The 22362-nt window shown below is 28.0% G+C and overlaps 1 protein-coding gene across 4 annotated transcripts in view; it reads left to right on the forward strand.

The window, feature by feature from the left end:
* MTA1-like (metastasis associated 1-like) overlaps positions 1-22362 on the forward strand; it is a 30076-nt gene that overhangs the window by 2026 nt on the left and 5688 nt on the right. For all 4 annotated transcript variants that reach the window (XM_065515680.1, XM_065515681.1, XM_065515682.1 and 1 more), the window contains exon 2: positions 3871-4032. In XM_065515680.1, coding sequence (XP_065371752.1) covers positions 3871-4032 — 162 coding nt within the window. The remainder of the gene's footprint in view (positions 1-3870; positions 4033-22362) is intronic.

The following is a 22362-nucleotide window of genomic DNA, read 5'->3' on the forward strand; positions in this document are numbered from 1 at the left end:
TTTGTAAATGAGTTGCGTTTTATTTAAATCATCTTCAATGGATGCGGTTAAAGTTGACGGCTGCCTAAGCTTACCAGAAGCTCCACAATACATTCTTCACTTTGTAGTAGACATTGAATCGTTGTTTCTAATAGCTCAGATAGCTTTCTTCAAATCTTCCGCTGCCAATTTTCTTAAATCACCTTTCTTTGGCATATTATTTGTTTGAAATTCTTTAGCTATACCACATTAGTCGACCAATGAAATTATTATAAAATTCAATAGCAAAATATTCCCATTTGACTTTAAAATTAAATGAATGAAGTTTAAAACACGTGATTTTTAAAAAAAAAATAATTTTTAACAGATCACAAAAAAAAGTCTACCACAAGATCACGCTGATTTTTTACAACTATTTCCATGACCTGCAAAAATGAAGTACACTCACCCAATGCTAATTTTCTGAGATCATAAAACTCTTAAGCTTGGTACCGTTACTCCTATTCTCTTAGTTTTAGAGAAAAGTAGCTATACCAAATTACCCGCCTATACCATATTACCCGAACTTACTCTAATTTTTCCTACTCAAAAAAATGACATGTGTAAAATCTGATACGGTCAATTTGTTGTCTAAAAATATACGTGTAATATAATATTCTAAAAAATACAATCAGCCCAATCATGAATAAAAAATTGCGCGGGAGTTTGTTCCCCGGGAGTTTTTTAGCATTGAATTTTAATAGGAAAAATGTGAAAAGGGAAAAAACTCACGCGGAATTTTTATTCATAATTGGGCTGAATAGCTTTTCCCATAATTTTTACAAGTATGTCTATCACTTGGCTGGCTCCTATTTATATATTTTGGGTAATTTGCTCTTTGTGAAGTCAATTGCAATATAATGTGAAGTCAATTGCTACTTAGTGTCTCTATGTAATCTAGAGTGTAGTCACTTTAAACTTCAATTTACCACTTTAGGACACATAAATATTTAAAATATTTCCACAAATTGTGAAATCATTATCAATATTAGATTATTACTTGAAGTAAAGTGGAGTTTTTTTTTATTGGATTTTTATACACATAATATATATTTTTAATTAACTAGATTTTTTCTTTTTTTAAACTACATTAAATTTTTTTAAAAAATATTATTAAGTAGAAATGTATGACCGATTATGGGCAAAAGGCTAAGTTATTGAAATAGTAAATAAAAATAAATAAATATCCAAAAGGACTGTTTTAACACACAAGTGTCATTTCATACATATCCACCACGAAAACATACGTTTTTTCTAAAAATAAAATAGCAGTGCTGGATTATTAAAATCAATTTTTTTAAGTCAAATATTTTTTAAAATAATGTAAAGTTTAGATAAATATGTTGAATTTATTGTATATTTAATGTTAAATAATGTTCTTTTTACGATAATTCCAGTTATCTAGTGGGTTAGGCAATACATTGCACCATTGCTTAACGAAAATTAATTTTAAAGATAACAAAATAGGGAAAATCTTTTCCAGATATGTTATGAAATTTTGATCTACTAAGGGATTTTTATAATTTCGAATTTTAAGGGGTTAAAAATGGCTATATTTAAATTGAATTGTAGTCTTAAAAAAATTTTAAATGGATTTTGGTACTTTTTTGAAATTTGAGAAATCGATCCTTTTTTTGGTACTTTTTTTACAAAAATATTTTTTATGTACATACATTAATAGGTAAACAAATGTTCATTATAAAACCCATCCATTAATAAAGAATTTTTAGCGTAGTAGTACACGCCAGGTAACCACCATTAAAACATAAAAACAAAAAAAAAAATAGGCGATATCTTGAAATCGATTTCTTAGTCACTTTAAAGTATTTCGTTTCGGTTAACCGGTTTTTTTCAAAAACACAATTTTTCGGTTAAACCGGAAAACGGGTTTTTGGACACTAATTCTGATATATAAAGGTTATTCATTTCAAAAAAGGGAAAATTACACTCTCATGTTTTTACACTTTTACACAACAAAACCATGAACAAAATTCCACAAAAAAATTCAACTTTTTTTTTTAATTTTATTTCTTGTATTTGTTTTTTAAAATGTAAAAAAATCAGAGTGTAATTTTCCATTTTTTGAAATGAATACCCTCATAATTTTTTTAAGATAGAGGAATTCCAAAAATATTAAAAAACTAATTTTCATGGAAATCTAAGATAAGGAGTATTGAATAGAGTCCCTCGATAAGCAAATTGTTATTGAAAATATGATGATTGTTATAAATTAGTAATTGCCATAAAGTTCAGAGTATGGGGGCTAAGCGATATATTAGTACATTTATTTGTATTAATTAAAAAATGCATACATATTACACTATGGTGCAAAAGTAAGGTAATGTTTGTAAAGGTTTTAAAAAATATTTGAATTCCCAAAAAATGTTCTCCAGAAAATAAACCATAACAATAATTTTCCTTTTTGTAAAAATAGAAGTATATTTCTTAAAAATGTTAAGTGCAAAGTTATTAATTATAAGAAAGAAAATTCCAATAAATCAACTATAAAATATAATCATAACGACAAAATACTTTAACATCGATATTGAATTCAAAAATTTTAAAGAAATTAACAACATTTTCAGTTGGTTTGAATGATGTAGCTGTTATTATAAATCTTTTATGTACCTTATTTCGATATATCCTATGTGAAATTCACCTAATTCATTCATCTATTGGCAGTTTTCTAAAGCCTTTATAAACATTTTGCACCAGAGTTTGTAATTGATATAAGTTTAGTTATAGTTTAAATTATCAAATAAAATACCGTGCCTCATGAATGAATTAAAGAAAAATAACATTGTTATTGTTTGATAACAGCTTAAATAAAACATTCGTCACACACAGATCCGATCTTTTTATACATTTTTATTTATATGATTTGTTCAAAGTCCAATATTGAATAAAAATCAAACTCATAAATAAATTATTATACATTTTTAAATATGAAAAGTATGCAATTGTGGATAAAAATGTTTTTCATCATGTAATTATTTCAGGTGGGCAAGGAGGTCAATGACAGTTTAATTCATAATAAAGTAATTAGACAATTATTACATACATATTTACTCTTTAATGATTTGTTTCTTTTTTACCTATAATTTGGGTTTCCCCCTTTTTTAATATAACAAGTTCCTACTTGACCAATTGTTTGACTTTAATGTGTTTTATGATTTGCTTTTAGTTATTTTTACTAAACACTTCATAGTGCTGGACACGTATGACAGAAAATTTTGTTTTATACTTTTTGTTTAGTCTGTACTAATATTTTGCATGTGTTTGTATGGGTGTATGTTGCTTTGTTGGGGTATGTGTATCTATTTAGGTAGTTAGATATATTGGTATCTCTAATATAGCCGTTGAATCTGCTAATGATACACACAACATACGTACATAATATGTATAACATACCCCCCTAAAAAGTGTGCGTACTTATTGAAAAGAATTGTACATATGTGAAATTTTAAAAAGTTAAAAAAGATTGTTGCATCTTTGAATTTGAAATAAATAATATTCGGCTGGACAAATCTTTCTCGAATTTCGGATTTTGAAGCCATTTAAAAACTATTTAAAAATAATTGATTAGGAATTTTACCGCACCATCCTTATAGTCCGCTATCTCTGGGATTTGCTTCACTTCAGAACAGAGTATCCGCAATTGGGTTGATTCGGTATTGGTTTAGTTGTTTTTGGCGCGGAATCCATATGTTTATAAAAAATTTAAAAATCATGCATTTTTAATAATTGAACGTCAAGATAATTTTAACCGAAAGAAAATCTTTAAATGGAGAATTCTATTTAACGTTATAGGGTTGCAAATAATCTCTAATGTATATATTTTTTTAATTTCAGACTATGTCTATGTAGAGACATCTCCGAATAGTCCATATCTAATACGTCGCATTGAAGAGTTAAATAAAAGTCAAAGTGGTAGTGTTGAAGCCAAAGTAATGTGCTTCTACAGAAGACGAGATCTTCCAAATACTTTGGTTCAATTAGCTGATAAACATCAACGTAAGTATTTTATATATATACATATATTCTTATACATGTAATTAAATCCAACGATAGCGTAATAAATTTAAATTATAATGCTCTATTGTAATCACATTGAATCCAGATTTTTTATAAAATATTCACATGAATTTGTATATTAATACAAATATTAATATTTTATGAGCAAGGACTTAAACGTTATAAGTTTTATGGAGAATTTATTATATTATATTTATTTCAGCTGTTACTTTAATAATTTAAACAAATAAATCTTATGATCAACTTTTTTTAAATGTTAAATATTAATCTTATATATAAATAGGCCACACGTTTTTTTGTGGTACACTTTTAAGTATGTTATTGTCCACCACTATTGATGAAACATATACGGTTTAAAAGGTTATTTTCTCTAGATTTGCAGAACATCATTTTTTAAATTCTTTACATAAAAGTGGTAAAAAGCGTTTAAAAGTGGTCGAATTTCGGCCACCGGGCGATCCTAGTAATAATTATCGTGCAATATTATTTTTTCCGTAAAAATTTTCAATTTTGACTGTCCTGCAAATCTTGTGTGATTTTATATTATTATTTTGTAGTAAAGAAGTGGTCACTTAAAATCCATACGCACTGTAGTAATCATAACAACGCCCCCTTTAATCAAAATGGAAAAAGATTTACATATGTTTCCAACAACAAATCTACCGTTATTCTACAATGAATTGCAAGACATTGGCCCATAATCATAGTCAGAAATAAAGTATATTTTAATAGAAATAAAGTCGTATTTACTTAAGAGTGGACTTTAGGTCTACCATAGACAAGTTAAAGTATATTATTGACGTTAAAGTCGACTGTAAATATAAAACAAGCTGAAGATGTTATTAACTCATTTAACAACAGCATCAGCTGTTCTTCGCCATGTAAAACAGTTCTGCAAAAATTAAAAAAAAATTAAGTTACAAGAATTTGGCAGGGATTTTGCAATTATTGAACAGTTATCAATAAAATTAGTACCAAAATATTCTAAATATGATATTAATCTTATCTTTTCCATTTTTCCACCACAAAAAACTTTTTTCTTAGTTGTCCCGGTTACTTTTATTGTTTACCTTTTTTAGTTTTTATTTTAATTTTCTATGTCAGCTGTTCAGCGGTGCCACTTGTCTGTATTTTGTTGTATATTGTATGAAAACATTTTCTAAATTTGAGGTGGCACCCAGTTAAAGTCAGTTCAATTTAAAACACACTTTAATTTTGACTATAGTTGGGAAATAATATAAAGCGGATTTTTAATTTAAAGTTGTTTTTAAAAAGAACCGACTTTAGTGTTTGACTATGATTATGGGCCATTATGTTTAGTTTTAAAAAGTGTAGACACAATGGAAAAAGAAGCTAGAGAAATAATTGTGCACAAATATCTAGAAAGTCAGACTTTGTCGGGTTATAAGATAGCCAAAATCTGATTTACGTCTCGGCAGCTCGAGGTTGTGTGGCCTTTAAATGTGCATACTTAAAATTTAACAAAAATATTAATTTTCAGAATTCTATATAAAAAGAGAGTTTGGAAAAGCGATTGCTGTCATTTATAAGACATCACACATCTGATACAAAGTTTTAGCCAAGTTGTCATTACTTAAATACAACTATGAAGTGTTATAATGAGAATAATATCTGTGGAGTTTGGACAAAGCATCTTAAGTCGAGATAACAAAATATTTTAGTTTTTTTATAATAAAAATAACTTTTCAAAACGCTCCGTTTACACTACTTCTTTTTACGAATATTAGTTTCTGAGATATCATAAAAAACAAATCAACTTATTTGGAGTTGTTATTGATTTGTTATTGACAAAACAACTTAATTCGCAAAAATTGTTGAATTTATCGATAATTATATTATTATTTATCCTTTGTATAATTCTTTGACACAAATAATAAAGTTCTTCAAGGACAAATAATAAAATATTGATCGATAAATTCAACAGTTTTTGCGCTCTCCTGAAAAATTTGAAAATTCGACTTAAGTTGTTTTGTCAAAAGTTCACAGATATTGATGTTATACCAAAATACATCAATTAAATAAATTGCCCAAATCTTCGTCCAATCGAGATATATTGGGCAATTGTTAAACGTAAATTGAAAAAGAGTGCAGGTACAGTAAATAACCAGATTTTGATGAGAAAAAGTGGAATAAATATGCTGAAATAACGGTAGAAGTGGGAAGAAAGGTTGTGCAGCTATTAATGGGAGGCATAACAAGAAAAGCCAGAACATTTATTTGAAATAAAGACACATAAACCTAGAGATATATTTTTTTAAAGCTTAATAAATTACCTTTAATTTCATGTATAAAATGTTAACATACGTTGTTTCATTTAAAAGTTATGGTCTCTTTAATCCGTCCCGATTTTAAGTGGCCACTTCTTTATACCTGACACATACATACATATCAATTTTATTTACTTGTTAAATTGGAATATAAATACAAAAATACCACACAGTATATGTCGTCTGTCTACTCGCTTTAAATAATTTTTTTTTAATTAATAAATATTCTGATTTTTTTTTTTAAATAAAAATTAGATCAAGTTTAGTGTGTTGGAATTAATTGAACCAATTTTCTGAAGTGCTATATAATACATACAAACAATTCGAAAAAAAAGCTGCACAATAACATGAACAATGCTCACGTACATTACCCTAAAAATATATACATGTATAAAACAAAAGATGTACGAATAATGTAAAGAAAAATCATAAATATCGATTTGCACTATGTTAAAGACAAATAATCTTAAACAAAAAAAGAAGTAAAAACTTTTTTCAAACAAACATACAGACATCCAAATCAGCACACAAATGACTATGACTGACTCCTCTAAACATACATACATACATACATACGTACAATATGTAGATAGATACTATATACATTATATGTACATTAGGGTAATATAACTTTTTAAATTTTTTGCAAATGGACTTGCTCTTGTAGAGCATGAAAATATGTTTAGAACTGATATTATTTCTTCGTAATCGTCAAAAAATTGGCACGAGAAGCAATTTTATAGCAAAGATTCTGTTATATATCCCGAATGGCTATTTATATTTAAACAATTCAACTAAATAAATCTACTATAATACAAATAAATTCAAATCCTGTAATAAAATTATTAATACAAATTATAAATTAAAAAAATTAAAATTTAATTAATGTGCAATTTTTTAAACAAAAAGGAAACCGAAAATTAAAAACATACATATATGTATATTAGAGTTCGTTTGTGACCAGGTCACTTCATTTGTTTTTCGAATATTATCATTTTTCTAAAGGTTTTTGCGTAAATAAAAATAATGTCGTCCTTTTTTGGAAAATTTTTACTCCTTGTGGTGGTTCAACGCACCTAAAGACGCGGATTTTTAGCACATTTTTCTGTAGATTGATGTTTTTTGAATCCTTAAAAATAGTTCCAAAATCCCTCAACAAGAAATTTCGATTTTAATCTTATCAAAACGGTACCAATATCTCCTTTCTATCACTAACCATTAAAAAGTTATGAGGCTTTAATTTATTTATTTAACAAGCTGAGCCGATTTCGATGAAATTTGTTGAGTGTGTTTGATGGTTTAGATTCACAATTGACCTATATATGTACAATGGGCGTGGCACCTCCCATATGAAGTAAACATTTATTAATGCATATCTGGAGTACCACGAACTTCTTCTCGTATGAAGAACTATGTCCTATTCAACTAAGCAATTGGAAGTATTTAGAATAATTGAAGCCTGTTATTCCGAAAAAAATATCATTATTTTTATGATAATTTAAAGCATGCGGGTAAAGATTAATTGTTTGTTGTATTTCAAAATGGTTTAATATAAAATTAATTAACTATTATTTCAAATTGTTTTAACATGGTAACGTGTTTTTTAATATTTTAATTATCAATAATATGTGAAATTTTGTTCCCATGAAATATTCATTTCCCTCGAAGGGAAAATTGCTATCGGGAATATCACGATGAACTTTACATTCACAATAGTTGATTTTGTTCGTAACAGCAGTTTATTGTTTACAAAATTCCATCTAAAAATTTCACAACAAGGGGAATTTTTTCACGTGAACAAAGTTGATGATCGAAAAAAGGAAAAGGGAAAATATTTCATATGAAATATTGATTCGCGATAGGGGTGATTAAATATTATTTTCTTTAAAAAATAACTAATTATTTTATTAAAAACTCGTTACAACAATAGGTATTTCATATCTTAAAACTAATAACTAATTTTTATTTAGTCCAACCAGCGATTGTTATCAAAACAATATTGCCCATAAGGTAGTGATAAGGTTTTTTGTTACTCAAAAAAGTTAATACCCTAATGTACTGTATGGTGCACTGTATAGTACTGTCTCGCATTCTATCATCTACTTTAATTCAACAAATAAACAACAACGACAATAACAAAATTTAATGGTTTTCAATGGTTGTGCAGGCATGGGAAATTGTAATTTTTTAATAACACTAAATTCAAACTTAGGCTAGTAGGATTGTCATTAGAATAAAAATTATTCGAATTTATATTTTTTATTCGAATGAATGAAATTTTTAAATTTAGAATAATTTTTTATTTTAAAATTTGTTTTATTTTATGTTATTCCAAGTAAGTTGGTTTATTACAAAGAACTTTCTACATTAATTTTCCAATCGACTTTGGATTAACACACCAAGATAAGAACATTATCAAACTTAACTTGTGACTACCAGAAATGTAAATGAATGATTCATATTTGATTTTTAATTAACCATGAATTAAAAAAATTTAAATATGATTCTATTAAAATTTGAGTAAATTCAGCATGAATTAGAAATTCTTGAATGAATTCAGTTTATTCAAAAGTCTCTTTAAATCAATTGAAGTGATTACGAAATAGTTTAGAATTACTATTAAGACCATTTTATTTAAGAATCGGACTTTATTTTTTACTATTTGTATTTCAGTTTTTTTTGGATGAAACGAATGCATCCCATGGAAATATTAAAATGCAAAACTTTTTCACATTTCACAAAATTTTCAACTTTTGTTCTTCCAATTTTATTAGAAAAAATGGCTAATATAGATTTAAAACACTGTGGACGGACGAGTTGTGGTAACTTACTGAAGTAATAGACTTATGTCGATTTTAGCAAAAAAATAACGCGCAAAAGTTCGGCGTTATTAAAGTTATTGATTATGACTAAAATAACGAAAAATTTATTGTCGGTCACGCCTACTTTTGGGTGGGAGGGGCTTTTAAGTTTCATAATATTTTGAACATTAAAGCCCAAAAAACAACAAAAAATCGTTATTTGACTCAGAATCAATAATTCTAATAACGGTGAAATTATGGACGTGATAGGAAATGTTGCTAAACCCGACATAAGTGATGTTGTTTTAATTTTTTCTTAGTATGAATTTATATTTTTTTTAACAAATTTAGCTGACTTCATAAACGCAGTTTGCAAAGCAACACTGCACGGTGGTCAAATCCGGCCAAAAATCCATAACTTCGTTTAAAAGTATCGAAACGGACGTTTAAAAGCATCGAAACGGACGTTTAAAAGCATCGAAAAAAACATTTTATAAATGGCTTCAATTAGGTTTATAATTAAAAATAACATAAATGGTCCATTGAAAAAATGTCGACATACAAATACAAGGTTTGGCCAATTTAGCATAGACGTAAATAACTCTCAAACTTACATAATTTTTGAAATTGACCAAAAAAATACAAAAAAAATTGTAAAATATGTAGGCACTGAAATCGTTATGGTTATTAGAATGGCAGATAATTGCACAACTAAATTGCCTAGTGTGAAAGGGGTCTAACTGTTTTATAAAAGCATGTGCTAATTTGCAAAAAAAAACTTTAAAGAAAAAAGCACAGGCCACTTCAATTCAAAAGTAAAAAATCACATTTTTCTAATATTAAAATAACAAGAAAAAACATTTGACTTTACAGCTCTATAAATAACCATATAGTTACTTTATAGCCAAAATAATTATGATACTGTATATTCTGTTAAGAAAAATTTACCATCATAATTTTATAAAAATTAAAAAAACAAAAAAAAAACATTTTTGGCCGGAATTTACCACCGTGCACTGCAAAGAAAATCGTTTACAAGCCAAAGCAGTACGTTATGGCAATATGTACTGCTTTATCAAAATATACAATTACATTTTAGTACATTTATGAACGCATAAATGTTTTTTGTTTTGAATTTAACAATTTGTAACTTTCCGTAAAATTATATACATATTTACATAAACAAAAATTCAAGTTACCATAAATCCGCCATTTCTACTAAAATATTAAATTCTTGCCTCCAAGATAATTTTATAAAGAACTCACAAAAATTACTAAAGAAAAAAAAAATCAATGCTCGAATTTGACAAATGTTGCGCATTGAAAAGCATTGTCATGCAATAATGAACATACGACATTGCCTAAATAAAATCTATTGAGTTTATGAACACTATTATGCATGCAGTGTTGCTTTGCAAACTGCGTTTATGAAATTCAGCCATATATTTCATTACTTTTAACTTACAAATACAGCTTTCAATGAACAAATTTAATTTGAAATACTATATGTTATATACAGTGGTGGCCAAAACATATGCAACTAGCGACATAATTTAACAAAATATGTTAAAACTAGTTTTTAAGGTAAAAAAAAATTATTCATGTTCTTGTAATATTTTTTTATTAATGCTTTAAAAATGAGAAAATGAAATTTAATTCAGAATTTTTTGCATTGAAACGAAAAAAATTTAAAAAAACTACGTATGGCCAAAACATATGCAACAAATTGCTTCAAAAACATTTATGTCTATAAAACATAATATTTCGTGGCAAATCCTATATTTTCAATGGCGGCCTTACATCGGCAAGGCAGTGAAGCTATCAAATTTGCAATAAAATTGAAACATAATATAATATCTGAATTAGTGCAATTTTCGTGATCGATTTTGAATAACGAATTCCCAAAGATTTTCAATGGGGTTTAGATCTGGTAATTGTGGTGGCCATTCCATTATCGAAACTCTTTCTTGTGCTAACCACGATTTAACAACATGTGAAGAGTGCTTGGGGTCGTTATCGTACTGAATAACCCATAGAAGCGGCATAGTATCCTCAGCATTTGGAAGCATTACTCTTTCTAAGATGTGTCTATAGATAAATCCGTCCATTATTTCATTAATTTTGAGCAATGAGCCAACAGAAAAACAACCCTTTATTCTGACAGATTATATTACAAAACTGAAGAATGAATTAAAAAAAAAAAAAAATAATAAAAATTAATAAACAAAAGACAGTATTGTCTTGTGATTTAATTCAAGTCGTTTATTATTCAGCATCTTTTGTGTACATAAGTAAAGAAATAAAAAAAAGTAAATAATAAAAAAATTATTTGGTGGTGTGTACTCCACATTACACTTTACATGGAGCGCCACAGCACAATTAATGCAACGAGTAGTGGTAGCTGCTTACATTTTCCATCGGCTTGACGTGTGTTCTCAGTAAGTAAATGATCTTTTCGATCAAATCTGATGTCGCATGATGATCCTGATGGAAGCTTTGCTGAGGCTTTCCCATAAGTAGATATTATGTGGCAATGCGCCAACGAAAAGATAAATGGTCCATGTAGCGATTATATTCATGAATAAGGCGTGCTTGTTGAATATATATACGCTTTTTCTCTTTTCGAGACCAATGTGAATTTTTTTTGTTGTAAGAATTTTGAAAAAACTCTACTTCACTTTCCTCTAAGGTATTTATTATCTCATTTAATGTTAAAAATCTAGAAAAAAATAACTGTTGTTTTCACCATTTTTGCACACTAATGCCGAACGTACTACAAATACATCAACTTAAATCACTATTATTTTTTTTTGCACATATACTTTTGCTACGTTTTTATTTTTACAACTATTATAATTAAAAAACATAGAAATGCAACAACAATAAATTATGCATATAAATCTTTTTATCACCGATTAGTGACATCTTCACGCTTCTTCCAATTTCAACTTGTCAACACATATTTTGTTGACCGTTATATTCTGTAGCACAACAACAAGTATAGTAGAAAATAAAGTACATACAGTAAACCCAGAAACCTGAATATATAGGTGTTCATCTGGGTTAAATTATCAAATTCAAAACTCAAAATTCATTACAAAATATAAGAGAATTTTGTTTATGAGCACATGAATACTTGATTCAATTATGAAATAATTGAAACCAATTCCATATGTGATAAATATTTGAATTGAAACTGTTTATGAAATAGTTTTTTCTTTGTGGAAAATGCAGTTTAACGCGCAGTTCCAAACAAAACAAGCCCACAACTTTTGATTTAATTCACAAAAGATAAAACCATCACCTAATAACATTTTAACATTTGTATACGCATAGCTGCTTTCAAATAATTAAAACCCTTTTTTGTATGACTCAATATGTTCCTAAATATTTTGCAAAGGTAATTTATAGCAAAAAATTCTAAAAAATACCATTGTTGGTATTTTTGAGAAGTTTTTTGGGAATTGTGGGATTGTCAATAACAATTCATAAATTTCTTTTTCACGTTTGCATTTTGATTTGTATACAAACAAAAATCACCTTAGTGTTTAAAACCCAAATTCAAAACATATACTCAGCTAAACCTACTCTATAGTTGGGGAAAATTTTATTAAAATCTGACTATCGGTTTAGAAGTTAGAGATTTATATCCACTTTTCATTTCCCCAACTGTGCGCAGTTTGAATTTTTCATAACATAATTTCTGCATTTTGTTGATTGTCCAAAAATTAAAAAATCACCCAAATATCCCCTTACATCACGTTGTTGCTGTTTCAAACGCAATTAGTGAAATGAAAATAGTTTTTATACAACTTTTTAAGTAACATCAGTAACAAGAGAAAAATGTTTTGTTATAGTGAGTATCATTGGCGTAGATAGGGGAGGGCTGGGGTGGTCAAAGACCAAAAGAAATTTTAACAATATATAACATAGCTGAAGAGGAAGTGTGACCCACCCTAGAATAATAGTCTACCTCCGCTTATGGTGTGTATGAATGTGCTAGTACATTCTAAGGAGTAGGTGGCATGATGGGTATAAAAAAAAACTGTACTCAGTTTTGGTTGAAACAGTGTTTTCCAAATAATATCCGTATCCGTAGCCACATTTCTTAATGCAATGCATAATCAGTACATCAGCATTATCAACCACGTCAGTAACAACAATAAAAATTGTATACAACAACAATAAGTACATACTAGCAATATGTATACCCAAAAACTAAACAACAAATGCAATGACATGGCAAAGTCTGAAAACAAATACAACGATAACAACAATCTATTTAAAATTCCTGAGATTTTAGGTATAAACATATATATCGAGGGTTCATATTCAAATAGTGCTATCAAACATTTTCTCGAAAATGAGTTTTTTATAGCAACGTATTCCCTGACAAATTTGTCATCTGTCATTTTAATTTAAAAAAAAAAATATATATTTCAAATGCTTTTTCTTCATAAAATTTGTATTGTGCTATCTAAAGCCGTGTGTCCACTACCAAGCTTTCTTGCGAAAGTAGCTTCCAGAAGTGACTTCCAGAAGTTTTTGTCGTGTAAACACGTCTTAGAAGACGACTTCCAGAAGTCACTGCTTGTAGAAGTTACTTGCAGAAATTATGTGGAAACACATTTTTGTTGCTTGCTGGAAGTAACTTGAACGACTTACTGTGAATTGCAAGTGTTTTGAAGACTTCCAGAAGAAGTCGGGTATACGTAGGCTAAACGATTTGTGATATTGTTTTTGTGTATTGTTCTGTTTTCAGTTTTGTTTTCTGTTTTTTTAGTTCTTTTCCAAATTTGTAAAAATGGACAAAAATTAATTCGTTTTGAGTAGTGAAAAACACATTTGGTAATTGAAAACCAAGAAAGTTTTCCTGAATTATGGGACATGTCCTCAAAAGGCTATACGAATAAAATTAAAATAAAGAAACTTAAGTCTACGCGCCGCAGCACCCAATTTCTCAACTAAACACTTTAAAATGGGTAATATCTGCCCACGATTTCAGCTAGCCCCCATACAAATGTCCCTCAGGAATACTGTTTGAAGTATCTCTGAAATTATACTGTACAGTATAGAGAACATCGGCCAACATTAGCCCATAGTCCCCAAACAAGTCCCCCTTAGAAAATGACTTGAACATTCATAATTGCCTTATAACACTTATTTTTGTTTCTTTTTTTTTAATTTGTTGTTTGTTTCTAATGGCAGCTGTCAATCTTATTTTGCCACAATATATTTTTATGCTGTCATTCGTAAAAAAGAAAAGTCCACTGCAAGCTGTACTCACATTGTGTGGAAACATGTCTGCAATTTCTTTCAGCAAGTTCGTCGTAATAACTTCTACAAACTACTTCTACAGAAGTTCTTCCGCAAGTGACTTGCTAGTGGACACACGGTTTAACAAACAAGTTATTTTGTTAGTAAAAAAGTGCTATCTACATAAGAAATATTTGTGTATATAAAGAAGTGACCACTTAAAATCCGTACGCACTGTAGTAATCATATCAACGCCCCCTGTTATCAAAATGGAAAAAGATTTACATATGTTTCTGACAACAAATCTACCGTTATTCTACAATGAATTGCAAGTCATTTAGTTTTAAAAAGTGTAGACACAATGGAAAAAGAAGCTAGAGATAAAATTGTGCACAAATATCTAGAAAATCCGACTTTGTCGGGTTAAAAGATAGCCAAAATCAAGTGTGGCCATTGTGTGGCCTTAAAATATGAATACGTAAAATTGAACAAAAATATTAATTTGGCAGGCAATCCGCAGAAGCGATTTGAAGAGTAAAGCTTTTTAGACATGTTTTTAAAGAAATTTCAGAATTATATATAAAAAGAGTGTTTGGAACAGAGAACGGATTGAAAACATTCACGTTTACTGTCCATTCATAAATTCATTGCTATTGCATTGGCTTTAATCGACAATAACAAAAAAATGCCGAGCTATGCGTAAACACATTTGTTTTTCTGATTGCCATATGAAAGAAACTAAAAACATTCACACCATTCGTTAAGTATTCGTTGACATTTGTGTGCATACATATAGTAGCCCAAGAAAGTCTACATACAGGAAAAATTATTATGTTACTTTAATTTAAAGCAGTTTTTTTAGTTTTTTTTTGAGATATATAATAATAAATGTCTTATGTCGATTTTACCAAAAACAATTCAAATAACGCCCAAAAGTTCACCGTTATTAGAGTTATTGATTCTGAGTAAAATAACGAAAAATTTATTCTCGGTCACGCCTACTTTTGGGTGGGCGGGACTATTAAGTTTCATAATATTTTGAACATTAAAGCCAAAAAAAACAAAAAAATGCTCGTTATTTGACTCAGAATCAAAAAATTTAATAACGGCGAAATTTTGGAAGTGATAGGAAATGTTGCTAAACCCGACTTAAGTGATGTTGTTTTAATTTTTTTTAGTGTGAATTTATTTTGTTAACAAATATATTTCACTACTTTTAACTTACAAATTAAATTTAATTTGAATTCCTGTATGTAGACATTATTGGGCTACTGTATGTAGTTTGGGAACATACAGAATCTTACGGAAGTATTTTAAATTTTTTAAATTAAAATCATATAACATTGAAGTCGGTCACGATTTTTAAACAATTCTTTTTCTGTTTAACATATACATTTATTGTTAGTCCAATTAAATAAAAATGGAGAAAATCGGGAAATGTTTAGTCCCGATATTATCAAAAAACTGGAGTAGGGTGGGTAAAAATTTTTAAAATTTAATTTTAAAATGCGAATATCTCCTAAGCTATAATCGATAATTGGTAGCTACGACGAAGTTTTTTTATAGTTTCTTTATATGTAATTTTTTGGAAATCGGAACCCAAAAGAAGAAATAGGATCGTTTTAATAATGTAACATACCCGAGGTGTCTTACTTTGGGAACCCTGGCCGCGCATCTGGTGGGTCCATGAGGTCGAAACTCAAAACTTTAACTCGACAATATTTCCTCTTTGTGCACGTCAAATTTTATAGAAATCGGACTAAGTGTCTAGAAGTTACAGATTTATTTCCCTCTATTTTTTTTTCTATACCACTGTGCAACACCAATATGTTAAGTTAAACTTGTGTACAGTACAACTTTTAACATGTACGTTAGAGTGTCCCAAAACATTTTTTTATTGGAATTTTGGAACGCATACCCTCTATTTTTTTTATATACATATATAAAACTATAGTTAAATGTGAAATTTTGTCTTTCTATCATGATTGCAACCCGTGCCGACTTGCGATAAAGTTTTGAGGTGCATTTACAAGGGGAAAAAATGAAATTTTTTCAGTTTATGTAAAAATTTTCCATTAAATAATTACTTTTGCAATTTAGTTTAAAAGAATCGAAATGTGTAGGTAATTGTCGTTCTAATAAGATATAAAGCACAAAAATTGGTTAAAAAATTTAAAGTTATTAAAAAATCGCCAGGCCATTAATGTGTCTCAGGCCACTAGAACAAGAAATGTAGGAACAAAATTAACATATTTTAAGAAATATTAAAATAAAAGCTTATTTTTACTACATTTATGGAAAGACCTTTTAAACCATATATATTTCATCAATATTGGTGGACAATAACATATTTATAAGTGTACCACAAGAAAACGTGTGGCCGGCCTATTTATATATAAGATACTTGGATGTGGCGGAATGTAGTTATGATGTCTAGAAAATTTATAGTTATTTTCTTAAGAATTATTAGCCATAATTTAAGTAAGAATTTTTTTTTTGCAATTTGCATATGAAATTTATAACAAAAAATTTAGTATTTATTATATTGTATAACATAAAAACCTTTCGAAGTCCATCTTTTTGTCGAATAATTAAAAAAAATTTTTAATATAATTTGAAAGTAAATTTTTATTACAAATAAATTATAATAAAATGAACCAATATAATAATGAAATGATCCAATGTTTTAAGCCTAATTAAAAATTTACTTTCAAATTATATATAATATAAAGTTCGAATAATTACCAAAAAATCTATAAATAAAAATGTTTAATAAAATGTTGAATTTTTTTAGAAAAGTTTATTATTAGAAATATTTTATTTTCCAATAAAATTTAATAAATAATGATAATAGTAGTAAAGAGTTATAATAATAACAAGTAAGAAAGTATGGTCGGTCAAGCCAGACCTACACTAAGAAAATGAGCGAAATCATTTTTCTTTAAAATTTCAATAATTTATTTTCGTATGGGAGCTATGACTATTAGGTGATCGATCGCCATGAAATTAGGTTTTATGACTTCCGTATACATAGAACTTATTTGGAAAGGAATTATGTGTAGATACCTATATTAATTAAACATTTATGACGTATAAAGTCCAATTTCGAAAGGACATTTGTATGGGGGCTAGGTGAAATAATGGACCGATTTTAGCTAGTTTCAATATACTTTCGTCCTTTCATATTTAATTTTAAATTATTTCGTTTACAACTATTTTATTTTCCATATAAAAATTCATGAATTAGTTGAATTGGCGTAATTTAAATTTTATTTTATGTATTGTATTATATATTATATATCAAAAATATATTTAATAAAATTATGAAAAATATAAAAACGTTACACTGTTCCAATTTAAAAAAAATAAGTATGTATGTACATCTATTTTTCTTTCCACATGTGTATGTATATTATTTTAAGTTCATTTAAATTCTTTACTAATTTTTTGAAGCAAAATTTTAAATTTTACTATCACTAAATAATACTTCATGCTTTTGTATATACAATCTGTAAGATTTTTTCCAAATTTCTGGGTTTTTTATATTCGTCAAAAATTAAAAAAAAAATTAACAGAAAATTACAAATAAGCATCCTTGAAATCCATTTTTTCGCCACCCCTTTTTAAAATCAACAGCACAACCTCTTCAAATACACAACAGTACAATCATCTAGCAACATCCAATGTTTTCATGTAACCTATTCACATGCCTCCTTATACCACCCAAAATACCTCAATCTACTCACTCTCCACATATACCCAGTAGCCAACCGCCACATGCTTATGTATGTATTAGGGTATCCAAATTATTCGATTTTTCTTTTGTTCGAATAAAATTAATAATTCAAATAAGAGATCTCAACATGTTCGAATTATTCGATCACATGTTTAAAATAAATAGAATTATTCGTCTAATTAAAATTTTTTAAATAATATATTGTATGGGAAAACATGAACGCAAACCGTGAATTGTGTTAAATGCATTCGTGATTAAACGAGTTATAATAGATGGCATTATACTTATTTAAATTCAGAATTATGAAAAATTAAAACAAATATTTTTAGTCGTTTTATTCGATTAATCTTTATAAAATGTTTCGAATTATTCGTTATTCGAAAATGGTAATTTTTAAATTCTTCGAATAATTATTCGTAAGAAATTGTTCGATTAATAGAACTATCATTACTCGAATGGATACCCTAGTATGTATGTATATGTGTTTGGATTAAAAATATGGTACATTCTTCTTTAGTTGTTTATTTGGCATTTGTTATCTTCTCCAATATGACAAATAGAAGTAATTATATGTACATAGATTGATCATACTGGTTGAACAGATTTCAGATTTAAAACAATGCATGCCATGCCGACTTGTGAAATTCAGACTTGACAACTATTGTTAATAAAAATAAAATTTTGCTATGTTCTATGTTAATTTATTAATTATTCTGCAAAAAATAAAGAAAAATTATTTTTGTTAAACAACGATTAAAAATTTATTTATGAATTTTATGTTATTTAAATTTTCCAAAGGTGCATAATGAAATCGCCATAGCCGAATACAAGTTGCTTATTTGATTTTGTTGTTTTGGTCGGTCTTTTATTTAGTCTCCATATAACTCTCACAACATTCAGGAAGTACGTTTTTATCATCATAAATCCACATTAAATTCCTCCTCCCACTACGCATACTCTTTACACGTTTAGTTATGTATTTTTGGTTAAAATATACACACGTTTTTAAGTTATTTTTAGGGTTCGTAATCGGAAATAATTTCACTCAGCAGATTTTTAACATTATCAATACTTGAATTGTTAACTTTAACGTTATTTTTTGTTTTAATTTAATAATAAAATATTAAAAAACCTACATAAAAACTTCATTCTTTACTTGTTTCAAATAATTCGATTAATTTTTAACGTGTGATCGAATTATTCGAAGAAGTCAAAATCTCTTATTCGAACTAAATAATATAGATATCGGGACGAAATTAAGGAATAATCTAGTACTGGATTATAATATCATTAAAATATTGAATATCTTATAAGAAAAGTTCAAGGATATTAAAGGATATACATATATATAATGTTTGAAGGCATTTCGTGGCCACCAATTTAAGACAAATACTTGAATTTTTTTCATCAACTGAATTTTAAGTGCGATAGAGCCAAAATAAAAGGACCTCTAAGGGTATGAAATTTATTATTAATGTTTCTAGTTTCTGAAAATTTTTTGGAAAAATCGGTAAAACATATATGGACAAAGATATGTGGAAATACGTTGACCCACCTCAGCGAACAAAAAAATTAAAGTGGTTACGATAAATAATTGGGGTATTCACACGGTCTGGTATTAGTCATAATGTCCTAATATATTATAATAGTTGTGTTTTTTTTTTTTAAAGTATAATTTTATGAAAAAACAATAAACATAGTTCAAATAGTGTTATTATTTTAGAACTTTTTTGTTTGAAAGACAACAAAAATTTGTTTAAACTATCATAATATATTATATGACCAATGAATAGACCGTGTGAATACCCCAAATATCTATAGAAGAAACGTCGATATGAAATTTTCTTCACTATTTGTTTCTAAAAGATTAAAGCAAATAATTGTACCCAAATAGAAAAATAATCCTATTTGATTTAATACCCATAATAGTAGGGCAAGTCAAAATCTATGATATACATTTTTTAACCCTAATTTTTTTATTCACCTAAAAAATTATTTTTACCATACAATTTTTTTATTGAATGCGGGTTTTTGTTTAAAATTTTTAGCTTTTATTTTGAAACATTTGCCATTTTTAGCTATGACCTTTTCCCATCATTCGATACATATGGATTCCGAGCCAACAGAACTGCTCATCTTTTGGGGCCAAGAACGAATGAAGTGTATCTCAGAGAGAGAATTCTGCATCGATCGAAACAAATAGTGAAGATTAAATAGATAAGATTAAATGTTTAAAGAAAATTTTCTTCACTATTTGTTTCTAAAAGATTAAAGCAAATAATTGTACCCAAATAGAAAAATAATCCTATTTGATTTAATACCCATAATAGTAGGGCAAGTCAAAATCTATGATATACATTTTTTAACCCTAATTTTTTTATTCACCTAAAAAATTATTTTTACCATACAATTTTTTTATTGAATGCGGGTTTTTGTTTAAAATTTTTAGCTTTTATTTTGAAACATTTGCCATTTTTAGCTATGACCTTTTCCCATCATTCGATACATATGGATTCCGAGCCAACAGAACTGCTCATCTTTTGGGGCCAAGAACGAATGAAGTGTATCTCAGAGAGAGAATTCTGCATCGATCGAAACAAATAGTAGTCGGACGACGCAAGGTGTGATGCATAACTTAACAACCACTTCATAAATACTTTTGAACAGGTATTGCAACAAGTCGCCGAGCGTTGTCATAATGGAATATTACGGTTTCATGTCTTGCCGCATATTTTGGGCGATTTTCGGTCAATGCTCGCATCAAATGCAGAGCATTACCTTAGTGTCATAGATATTTGGCTTTGGTTCACATACGATCTCTTACGCCTCGGGTTATCGTAATGGATCCATTTTTCATCGCTAGTAATGATTCGGTACAAAAATAATTTTCGTTTATAGAGTTCAAGCACCATTTCGAACATGCAAAATCGCCTTCCGTGTCCAAATCACTACTCCTAAACCGCACAATCCATCTCTCGCACATTGAAACCGCTGGAACACATTCACCACAAGCTTTGGTGAGAAATCGGCGTGCTTCAGCGGCACTTCTTCTCAAATTAAAGAAGTAAAGCAAAACTTCCAGCATACGGTACAAAATTCGACACTTTCGCATTTGTATGTCATACACCCAATACCAGAAAATTTAGTTTTAACAAAAAATTCTTTTCAATCTTTATCTTAAACTTGTTTTTGTTAATATGTATAAGTAGATAAAAGCAAATATTAATAAAATACTAAATACAAATTTCATACGATTTTTTTAACTTTATTTAACTACCCAACAAAAAATTACATGACAAATAAATAGTTTAGGCAGGGATTCAAGTGATGACAAAGTGGTTCGATTTAGGTGAAACATGCATGATTTTTAGATTAGCGTTCCATTGGAGATCATGTGCGTATGCGAATAGTAAAATATAAGGCCCTTCAGTGGAATAATTGTATAGAACAAATGCAAGTTTGATGAAATGACTACGTTTTTTAGCGGTATTGACAATGAAGAGTACTTGGCCTGGTAATGTAGTAAAATAGCAAAAAAAAAAAAAAAAACAAAATACATTAGAAATATAAATATTTGTTAATAAATAGCTCTTGACGAATTTTATCGAAATTAGAATGAATTGTAATGTACTTTTGCGTAAGAAGTCGTAAAAATTATTTTCTTTGAACTACTTCGTAATATTTTTTGCTGGGTATAAGTTTCCATTGTATTGTCAGCCACTGTATTTTTTATTTTTATTTTTTTATGCACTATGCTTACCAAAGCTTAAAACCTCGGCATTTGAGTTTGGATTTTATTGTGTCCACATCGCACAACTTTATTTAATTAGCTTCCACAAACTTTGCTATATAGATAGCAACAACTTTTTTTAAAATTCACAATTAAGGGTGGTAAACAACCTCTTCACTTGAGAAACGAAGATCGCCAAAATTTGATTGGTTAAATAGTGTTTATATTTGTATTTTAATATGACGGGCAGATAAAAACAACAACATCGTCCCAAAAGTTACAATTAGAGCAAATAACAAATGGAACTAAAAATCGATTGATGAGTTAACTATACATTAATATAATTTAAAGCTAGCATATACATAAATAAATATTTATAATACTAACAAACCAATTTTATTTTGTTATATATGCATTTAAATAAATTCATAAAAAACCATTGAATTTTGGTTAAAAACTAAAACATAATTCTGAAATTTGTTTTTCTAAATTATGTAG

This window comes from Calliphora vicina, chromosome 1 (genome assembly GCF_958450345.1).
Source record: "Calliphora vicina chromosome 1, idCalVici1.1, whole genome shotgun sequence".
Classification (NCBI taxonomy): Eukaryota; Metazoa; Arthropoda; class Insecta; order Diptera; family Calliphoridae; genus Calliphora; species Calliphora vicina.